The 11,351-nt window shown below is 34.8% G+C and overlaps 1 protein-coding gene across 1 annotated transcript; it reads left to right on the top strand.

The window, feature by feature from the left end:
• Positions 1 to 8,680: 8,680 nt before the first annotated feature.
• LOC133037299 (uncharacterized) lies at positions 8,681 to 10,969 on the top strand. The gene is made up of 3 exons (XM_061114301.1): positions 8,681 to 9,565; positions 10,169 to 10,279; positions 10,552 to 10,969. Exons 1-3 carry the CDS (start codon positions 8,921 to 8,923, stop codon positions 10,705 to 10,707), a joined length of 912 nt encoding a protein of 303 aa, XP_060970284.1. The 5' UTR covers positions 8,681 to 8,920; the 3' UTR covers positions 10,708 to 10,969.
• Positions 10,970 to 11,351: the final 382 nt, after the last annotated feature.

Below are 11,351 nucleotides of genomic sequence, written 5' to 3'. Positions count from 1 at the left end.
TAATATGATTTCTACCTTTAGGTATGTTATCCAAGAATGTAAAACTATCAACGGTGAATTACAAAATATTTCTGTTTGTTTTGATAAACGAACAGCTAACATGGTTGCTCATAACTATGCAAGAGCATCTATATTAATTATTTCTTGATTATCTTTTCAGTTTGGGGGATGTCCCAACTGATTTGGTACGTTCCTTGGTGGCGGAGTTTACCAATTAATAAAGTTTTATTTTCCATTAAAAAAATTAATTTTGCATATCTTGCTAAATTATGTGTAATTATTTTCATTACTTAACAACAAGTATTTGGAAAAACATATAAATAAGATCTAAGAATATAACTCCACTAGATTACTTCATCAATAAATACTTGGAAAGACGGATAAATATGATCTAATAATAGACCTAAGAATATAACTCCACTAAGTTACTCCATCATAAAGACACATAAACAACTTCAATATCATTCTCAACAAAGAAAATACAAAAACTAAGTTGCAAGCACCATTTTAAACCAAAAGATAGGACCAATATGCTTCCACTTCTTTACGAGATAAAATAGCACGCACAAGTCATACAAAACACTCCAAAGGAAAACTACTAGAATCACGAACAAGAACATCAATGCCAATAATCTCATTATCATTGGTAATGGTAGCATCCACATTTCACTTTAATAGTAGAATGAGTTATCCAATGAACAACTCTTGGTAGAAGAGTGATTTTTGTAGCCTAAGAGTGTGATTTTTGGGCTTTTAACCAACTATCGTAATAATGACTTGCCCATCTTAAGACATCTGAAGCATCTATGAATGGGGTGCCATGTTTTGCTTTATTTTGTTCTCCCCATGTACTCCATTTGAGGATGATAAACAAATAGGATTGGTGCGGAGAAAAAACAAAGAACAAATAAATAACCATACTGACAATGTGCGAAAGGAGACTTGGCTTGACCAGCTTCCAAACTTGAATTGATAGAGGGCAAAAAAAGGGCATGTATCAAATAATTTTATCATGGTGCCAACAACAATAAAAAGCAAAATCTAGAGACTAGAACATAGTGAGATAAGAGTGAAGAACCAGTGAGAAGGGTATTATGACATACTCGCCAAGCAAAAATCTTACTATCTTTGGAGTTTTCAAACACCATAAACCACACTACCATTTAGTAAAGGAATTGAAGAAGACGAGTTTGGGGTGAAAAGATTAAACGCTAGGTATACATGCTATTTACTCTATAGACTCCACTTTCTTCATGTGCCACGTAACATGTATTAAAAACTCATTTTTAATAAGAGAAAGAAATAAAATTAGAAATCACACATATGGAAGCAAACTGTTTTAGGAACCTAAAAACTATTGTTATTCAAGAAATAATTGAAATAAAACTTAAAAAACTAAAAAAAAACCTAAGAAAACAAATAGTGAACACCAAAATATGAGAGGCACGCCAGGATATTCTATCAAACAGGGTTGCCCCACTAGACCTAAAAAACTCTTTGACAAAAAGGCCCCAAATTTATTTTTTAAAAATACCATATGTTTTATTTTTACTATTATTTATTAAAAAAATATAGTATTTTCTAAAACAAAAACTTAATTTATTTTTTAAGATGTTACATTTAATATTTTATTAAGAAGAAATGTCTAATTATATTTTCAAAGTATTATATTTTAGAATTTTACCACTATATATACAAAAAAAAAAGAACAAAAAACATAAAGATTTTCATATTAAAAAAGAGCAATTAGATTTTTTGGCCCAAGGTCCCAATTAGCTTGATACGGGTCTGCTATCAAATAGTTATAATTTGTTTACCTAGAAACTTGTTGGAAATTATTTTACCAGGATCTTAGATCTACTCACAAGTATGTTGATTAACACCCTAAGTATGAACTTTCTAAAATGATGAAATAAACACATATAAAGTATTAGAAACCTTACATTGGGTGCAGCGGAATAATATGACTCCTTCCGTTCAGATATCTAGCCCTTGATTCCTTTCTGTAGCAGAGCATTATCAATATCTGAACCTGGATCTCTTTCTCTGATTCTTTAGCGCTGAAACTCCTTCTTGCTGAAAGTCTTTCTTCACGACTTCCTCACTATGATTGAGGTATCACTTGCTGTGTGTGGGCACTACTCTAACACTAAGAATTTCGAAATTTCAATGAAGAAGAAAGAGGAGAAGAGGTCGGCCAAAGATAGGGAGAGAGAGAGGCTCAGTTTTTTCTGAATCAGAAGTGTTGAAATTTTAGTGTAAATTTCCTGAAGCCTTCACTATCTATTTATAGCATTCCACTAGGGTTAGGTTTGAATTATTTGGCATTAAAATAATGAAAATATCAGTTTGAAAAATCATTCCAAGTGGTCGGCCATGTAGTGTAATGGGCCTTACTTAGATTTTGCAGTTTTCTCAATTATGCATCTGATTTTCTCAAAAATGCCAATTTTCTAATTCAACCATTTAAATGCCAATTCTAACTATTTAATAACTATAAATTAATTATTAAATAATATTGTCATTTATCATATTTATTAATTGAACCATACAAAGTATCATAATTAACAAATATGCCCCTAAAACTCTTTCTTTACAATTTCGCTCTTACTTAGTGAAAAATTCACAAATAGACATAGTCTAATTTGAGAATTATAATTGATCAATCAAAACCAATTACATGAGTCTTACAAGCAATATTATCTCAACTAGTGCAGGAACCATGGGTCTATATAACCGAGCTTCCAATAAGTAGATCAAGAATTTATTACTAAAATTCACTAACTTATTACTTCTTCGTTGAATCCACGCATAGAACTTAGAATTGCACTCTCAGTATATAGAATGCTCTATATGTTCCACCATATAGACACATCATTAGTTATCCATTGTTATAATCCTAATTTGACCAATGATCCTCTATATGAATTATCTACACTGTAAATGGATTAGATTATCGTTACACCCTACAATGTATTTAATCCTTAAAACACTTAACCCCGTATAAATGATATTTCAGCTTATGTGAAATGAGATCTTCACCATTTATTTTCGTTTGGTCAAGCTCGAAGGAGATCATCCTTTACTTACTATTCGCCAGATAGAAGCTATAGATTCCATGTTTATGTTAGCGCTCCCACTCAATTGCACTACCGTGTTCCCAAAATGTACGTATCACCCTGACCCAAAAGTAGGCTTAACTAACAAATCAAAGAACACGAATAGCCTCTTGAGATCGAGCCTAATCATAACAGGATTAAGATCATTTGATCTAGGATCAACTAGGCGATATTGACTTGAATAGATATTACGGTAAGTTTAATAAATCTAAGTCAAAGTTCAATATCGGTCCCTTCCGATGCATACTCCATGCATCCAACCTGAGCTTTACTTTAACCAATGCTCTAGAAAGAACATAGCATTTCTCCAAATGCAAGTAAACTCTGTTGTAGATTATCATATCAGTAAAACCCTGTGTCTGATAAATCTAGGAAACTTTATTCACATAGTCATGTTTACTTTCCAATGTGTTGACAGCACAATAAACAGGATCAAGTATGTGAAAAGGGTTTCAGATGAATTTATACATTATGTACATATAATCATGAATTAAATCATGTGAATCATGCAACATTAAATGTTATTTCTGATCTATATTAATAAGTAAATCTGATTATAATGAAATGAGTTTTATTTAGGGCATAAAACCCAACAAAACGGACCTTGGTGACGTGGACATACAAGAAGGAAAACATTCACGGGGTTGAGTAGTCTCGAGTCATAGCAGTCAACTTGTGAGGTATCCCTAGCCCCACGCCAAGTTGACTCTGGGAACTCTGGAATGGGTGTTTAGATCATGCCAAGTTATTTCTAACTTACCATCCTACATTATTCTGAACTAAGAAGATAAGAAGAATCCAAGGTTGAGGCTTGGAAACTGAAAAGAAACAAAACATCACCCTGAAAGTCATCCTGGGTGCCTAGGGTTTTAACCCAACACCCAAGTTGATATTCCCAACTAGATTTTTACTTTTTGGGTCAATCTTAGTGAAAATGGCTCAAAATTTTGAACTTATGCATGGAAAAGACATGTCGCAAACATGATAGAGGCACCGAAATTAGAATTAGAACACTTTCCATTAGGAGCACCCGGTGCCCGAGCCACTTGGTGATGCACCCAACGCCCAGGTTGACATATTGTCGATCTGGGGCACTCCCAACCACAATATTGAAGAATTATCCTAAGAATTTTATTTTTCTCCATCTAAAATGAGGAATAAGGTGCTTTCGGGAGAGAAATAGATCAACATGGAGGCCAAAATGGGGACCGACGTGCAGGTTGACCTGATGCTAGGTCTCGATGCCCAGGTTGACATGTTGTCAACTTGGGCCATTTCTAACAGAAATTCAGACAATTCTTATGGGCATATTCTTCATTTTCATCAATAATTGAGATATGGGTGCTTTCGGGAAACAAATGGAGCCATCTAAGAGTCAAAATTGGGACCCAGCGCCCAGGTTGACATATTGTCAACCTGAGCCATCTCAAAATGTTTCTCCTAAAAATTCTTCCAGGCATATTCTCTGTTTTCATAAATAATTGAGATACAAGTGTTTCCCGAAATAAAATGGAAGCATCTAGTGGGCAAAATTAGGACTCAGCGCCCAGATTGATCTGATACATGGGCCCAGCACCTAGGTTGACATTTTGTCAACCTGTGCCAGTTCCAAGTGTTTTCTCAGAAAAGTATTTCGGGTATCTTTTCAGTTTTTAGAAATAACAAAGATACAAGTGATCTCAAGGAGCAAACTAGATCCTTTGGGAGCCAAAACAGGGCCCTAACACCTAGGTTAACATGGGTGCTGGGCCCTACGCCAAGGTTGACGTATGGCCTGCTTCACATGTTTTCACTCCTAAAAAAATTGCTTTGGCCATTATTCTTATTTTGGTCAAAATCGGGGTAGGAGACCCCGTTTACAATCTCAAATTCCTTAGAAGTATCAAAACAAGCCTCACAAATTTTCCTGAGGAGCACCTAATGCCTAGGTTGACATATAGCCTGATCCACTGGATTCTGCTTATCTGATTCTGGTTTTGTCTCAAGCATCTAACTATTTTTTTTTGTAGTAAACAAGAGCTACGACTTGTGACAATTGAAATTCACACTTTGATATTTCACATTTTTGGTAAAGTAGAATCGACAAATTACTCACAGATCGGGAAGTTTTAAGTCTACCTGATTTTGCAAAAAAATGACATCTCCGAGAACTCGTGAACAATTTCACCAAAACTAAGAAATTGGCTAAGTGATGACAAAATATCACTTAGTCATTAAAAAATACAAGTCTAGGTTGTTTTTTCACTCACACAGCATCCAGGTTGACGTCAGTATGTCAACCTGGGTGCTAGGTGCTGAACAATCTATCATAAAATAGCCATAACTACCTTAATATTGATATGATTGATGTGATCCAACGTGTCTTTCAAAGCTCTTTCAAATCATGTCTCACACCCATATCACAATTCTAAGGATTTTAAGTCCAAATTTTGTTCCCAAGATAAGCCCCATTTTTCCACAAATTACCCAAAAATGATTTAGCATACAAGAATTGAGCTCCAAAATTTGACGATCATCATCCAGAGTTATTTTCACCATTAAATCATCATTAACGACCAAGATCAACATCATATTTTATTATTATTTTAATACTTTCCTATAAAAAGAGAGCTCCACTAGTTCATTTTTCACATTTAGAAAACAGTCAAAGCATCTCTCTCTAGAAATATAACACTTTTACCTTAGTCACTTTTCTTGTATTCTCGTGAGCAATAAAACATGAAGTAAATGTAGTTCCAAAACCATCGTGATACACGAAGTGAACTATTAGAATTTTACGCCCTAAATAAAATCCATTTCAATATAATAAGATATACTAATTAATAAAAGATTAAAAATTATATTATGTTGCATGGTTCACATAATTACTTTTATGATTATATGTTTAATAATATATAAATTTTATTAAATCCAGAACATATAGTTACTCATAATTATAGTGATGTCATCACAGTAGAAAGTAATTGTGATTATATGCTTCAAAGTACTTAGTCCATGATTTATCAGTTCACTGGTTTTATACTGACATGATAATTAACAATGAAGTTTACTTACACAATTATATGTGGAATGTCCTTTCCAGGGCATTAGTAAAGTTATATGGGATCTGATACTTAATTATACCACTAGCTAGTGATATGACACTAAGGAGGGTGCTAGGTACCATTGGTACTTTTTAGCAATTCTAATCAATGGTGTAACTCATATAATAATAGAAATCAATCTTGTAGGTTCCTAGGTTGACTCCAAATGTATTGGATTAGTTTTACACGTGTACATTTAGTTAGGTACAGTGGCGGTTAAGTTAATTATTAATGAACTTAACCATTCCATCTAAATTGTATCCTTAGGCCTATCGCTATAAATAGGTTCAATCCATATCAATGAAAAATAAACATCTTGTAAACACTTTAAGAATAAATAAGAGAGCTATATTTATTCATGTGAGAGAGTTGAGTCTTTGTTTTGTGTGTGTTATTGGAATTACTGCCAAGTGTTCTCGAGGGCTAATAAGTGAGTTTTGATCATAGTAATTGGGATTGCAAATCCAACAATTGGTATCAAAGCTCGAAGAAGATTATCTTGATTTGAGTTCAAGAATCTAATGAACTTCTAAGAAAATAGGCAGTGCAAAGTATGATCTCAAAAATTTACTAGAAAGAACAATTTCGGTCTATGGAGGGTCAAGATGAGGGAAATGCTGGTTCAACAGGGGATTCAAGCAACTCTTTTGGGAGAAGAGAATCTAATATCAACTTTGACAGAGAAAGAGAAGGTGGAAATGCTCAACAAAGCTCACAGTGCCATAATTTTGAGCTTGGGGGACAAGGTCCTGTGTGAGGCGTTGAAGGAGAAGATAGCTTCTGGTGTTTGGTCAAAGTTGGAAAGCCTCTACATGACAAAATCTTTAGCAAATAGATAGTTCTTGAAACAAAAATTGTACTCATTCAAGATGCTAACTGGAAAAAATATTGAAGATCACCTCGATGACTTCAATAAGATCCTTCTTGATCTAGAGAACATTGGAATTAAGATCGAAGATGAAGATCAAGCTATTATAGTTCTGAACTCTCTTCCCACGGAAAGTTATGAGCACTTTGTGGATACCATGATGTATGGTAAAGAATCTTTGACACTCGAAGAGATTTACAACACTTTAATGTCGAAAGAATTAAAGAGAAATAAGTCAGAACAAAAGGATGACATCAATGGTGAAAGATTGTTTGTTCGAGAAAAGAATTCCAAGAAGGGGAACAAGGAACACACATGACAAAGTAAGAATCAAGGCAAGCCATACTCAAAATTCAAGAGGAAATGTTTTGTGTGCAACAAGACCACTCACCTTAAGAGTGACTTTCCTATCCTCAAGAATTGTAATAAGAAATTATCATCAGGTGATGTTGATTTGGTTTCTGATTGTGATAGTGATAGTTATGTAAGTGTAGGGGTGTTGGTAGTGTCTAAAGATGGCTCAAGAACTAGTTGGGTACTCAATTCTTGATGCTCCTTTCACATATGTTCAGAACAGTCCCAATTTAGTGATTATCAGAAGATTAATGAGGGCACTGTCAAAGTTGGTGACAATAAATCATGTCCCATAACTGGTATAGGCTCAAACTATAATTAAAAAGTGGAGGAGTTGTAGAATGGAAACATGTTAGGCATGTTCGAGAGATAAAAATAATTGATTAAGGAATAACTTTTTTATAATTTTTGTTTTGCTCTTAAAACTAAATAGCAATAAAAGTATTAGGGGTAAAAATCGGTCGGTTATGGTCGGTTTTTACAATTTTATAACCGACTGGTCAGTTACGGTGTTATTTTACAAAAACCGTAACCGACCGTTTAGAAATTATAACTGTATAAAACCGACCGTATGATTTTTGGTGGTTTTCGGTTTGGCGGTTTTTGGCAGTTTTTTGGTTTAACTATTTTTCTATTTCATAAACCGTAACCGACCGCCATGTCAAAAATACCGAAACCGAAAACGAAACCGATCGCTAAATTCAGTGATGATGTGGAATCGAAAATTCGGTTACGGTCTGGTCGGTTTGATGGTCGGTTTCGATTTATCGGTTTTTACTATAAATTATAACCTTTTCTAACAAAAAAAAAAAAAAAAAAACCAAAAAATTCTATTTTCAATATTATAAATTATTCTGTGACGCCACGGTGCATAGGTTGTAATTTGTAATGAATGAGCAGTTCACTTCCTCTTTTTAGCATCTTTTTAGCAAATACACCACAATTGCGCCGCGCGCTAACTTATCGAAATTGTCGCCAAGTGCTTCTTAGTGTCACACTATCACCAAATTTGATGTTAAAAACTATCTTCACTCCAACCACAACACCAAAAATTACACTAAAAAAATATTCCTTATTATTATATTAATTTTTTAATAAAAAAAAAACTAAAAAATCTGTCAAATGCGAAAACAAGTAAAAGTATAGACATATAGACATATATAAAAATTAGTTATAAAAAAAAAAAAAAGTATGCCGTGTGAACAGTGCACGGCATATATGCCGTGCACTGTAGCACACACAGCAATTTAGTGTCATATTTGCAGCTACGTTGGAGGGCTTATTCTACTGCATCACCAAATTTGATGCCTCCTTGGTGATGCTCTACCCTCCTCAGTCCTCTCCCTCCCAACGACACCAGTTTCCTTTCATCGCCTTCTCAACAGCCAAACCCTAACAATGGCGTCTTTCTCTGTTCTTCCAAATCCACCAAAATCAGGACCCCTCTAGCACAGTCCCAACCCCTGAACACACCTAACTATTCATATTTGGGAACAATGTCATTTACTTCTCGGCATCTTCTCACCAATTCGCCTCCACGTTTGACCATTTACTTCAACGCTATTTCACCTAAGAAACCTACTCTCGTCTCCCTACCAATCGCCTCCTGTCACCTTACCGACGCCTCGTATTTCCGTATCTCCAAGAAGCTTTCGAACCATTGCTGTCTTAATTCTGTAAGGACTCAGCGATTTCGACTCAAATCATTTGAATCCGATGAAGATTTACGGAGCCATGGCGTTGATGACGGTATCGATTTCGACTACTTGCTCGGCGTCGTTGAAACCCTGTGTGTTTTCTCATCCGCAATTATTTCGATTGCATTCGGGGTCAATTTCGTTGTTTCGAGCTCGAAAAAGGCAGTAATGGATGTAATGGGTAGAAGACTCTGTGCTTCGGGAATTGTGGTTTTGGTGGCCGCGGTTGGGATTGGGGCTTGGATTCGAAGGCGCCAGTGGCGGAGGTTTTGCGCCGGTTCGGTAAAAGGTACCCTGGATGTGAATTTTCTGGAGAGAATTGAGAAATTGGAGGAGGATTTGAGGAACTCCGCGACTATGATTCGGGTTATGTCTAGGCAGCTGGAAAAGTTGGGTATTCGGTTTCGAGTTACACGCAAGACTCTGAAAGAACCCATTGCTGAGGTATTAATATATTTCAAGTTGATGATGAGTTTAGTGTCTATAATCATAGTTCATGCAAGTGTATTTTAAGGAATTTGGACTATGGAAAATTCCATCATTATTTTATTTTTATTTTTTTATAAAAAAAAAAACATTAAGGGAGTAACCTAAAATGAGCAAGTTAAATAAGGATAGGATAGCTGCCGTTAATCATTTTTCCGATAGTTGCATTCTATGATGGACATTTGTTTTTGCATATAATTTAGTTAATGACAATATTAAGCCAAATTATGATTTTAATGCCTATTCAGATGTTCTTTGTTTTGCATGTATGTTAAGGTTCTTTGAGTTGTCCTTCTAAAGCCTTTCTTTTTCCTCATCCTTTTTAAGAGTGAGTTTTAATTCTGTGTTTGTGTTCAATGATTAAGGCACCGAACCGTACATGCCATGACAGGATTAGAATGTAGTTTTGCCTAGAAAATGTTTTAAGATTGAGAAGATTAGACTTTAGTGTTCACAAATAAGTTTTGATAGAGGATTTTGAAGCAGGATATGCTTTAACCTTCTTTTAGGAACTTTATTGTGATATTTTCATCTGATAAAGTTTTATGTTTGTGTCTGAAGGCTGCAGCTTTGGCCCATAAAAATTCAGAAGCTACTCGAGCATTAGCAATCCAAGACGATAATCTGGAGAAGGAGCTTGGTGAGATGCAAAAGGCTTTGCTGGCTATGCAGGTGAGACTAAGCTATCTCCTATGGCAATAAACTTAACTACTAAGCCTTTTTAACAATTGGGTTTTAAGATATAATATCTTTGGAAACACACACCAGTGGGTTGTGTGATTTTGACTTCAGTTTTGGTCTACATATATACTGTTGTCATATATTTTTCCATAGATTTACCTATGATTGTGTTTCTAGCTAATGTTTTCTAGTTCTAGTTTGTTTGTAGCTTCATTGTATCTTGTTGTGTGATTTGAATTTGTTGCACTGACTGAAATATGCAGGAGCAGCAGCGAAAACAACTTGAGCTAATTCTAGCAATTGCGAAGAGTGGAAAATTATGGGAAACCAAACAAGATCGTAGTAAAGAAAAAGAGAGAATTGAAATAAAGGATTCACCCGCAGATGGTTTAAAACAGAAGGAAGCCCACCAAGTATAGGCTTTGGATGAGTACTATATATAATGAACAATGCAGTTAGTGGATGCAGCTTTCACTGAGGCAATTACACTTCTTGTGGCTATGTTTTGGCGGCCTTGTACTTTCATTCAAATGGGAAAAAATTAGTTAGATTTGTAATGTGTATATGTCATTGGCTGGTTAAAAGGGAGGACAAAGAAATGAGAATAAGTTTTCCTGGTTGAACATAACATTGTATTTGTACCATTTAATGTACAAATGGTTCTTTTCTTTTCCCTTGTAATCTCGGCCATGCTGTGATCTTGTACATCATTTTTCTTTTCCATCGCTCTAAATTCTAAAGTGAATGACCACTGCACAGGCTTATTATTTTCTCTTTCGTAAGAAATAGAGAAAATAGTAAGGAGAAATGTAATGAAACTTAAATGTATGTTGGTAACTAATAACCATTATCCGGACTTTTGTTGTAGAGAAAAGCTTTAAGCAAAAATTAGTAGATCATGAAAATGGGTTAAAAAAGAAATAATCCACTTTCTATATGTTTCCTCTCAATGGTTTCTTTACTAGTGATTATTTTCACAATGTAAAGTGGTGGTGCCACCGTCATCGAAGAAAAGGGAAAAGCTATCAAAGCAAGTCATTACATTTACAACTCTTTGTATATG

The sequence above is a fragment of the Cannabis sativa genome, chromosome 4 (genome assembly GCF_029168945.1).
Source record: "Cannabis sativa cultivar Pink pepper isolate KNU-18-1 chromosome 4, ASM2916894v1, whole genome shotgun sequence".
NCBI classification, from domain to species: Eukaryota; Viridiplantae; Streptophyta; class Magnoliopsida; order Rosales; family Cannabaceae; genus Cannabis; species Cannabis sativa.
This window is presented reverse-complemented; position numbering and strand designations above follow the sequence as displayed.

Bases quoted from the DNA above. Each gene is read 5' to 3' on its own strand.
- LOC133037299 (XM_061114301.1), top strand. From the start codon at position 8,921: ATGTCATTTACTTCTCGGCATCTTCTCACCAATTCGCCTCCACGTTTG. The intron at 9,566-10,168 runs GTATTAATATAT...TTGTGTCTGAAG, and splicing joins TGAAAGAACCCATTGCTGAG to GCTGCAGCTTTGGCCCATAA. The intron at 10,280-10,551 runs GTGAGACTAAGC...TGAAATATGCAG, and splicing joins AGGCTTTGCTGGCTATGCAG to GAGCAGCAGCGAAAACAACT.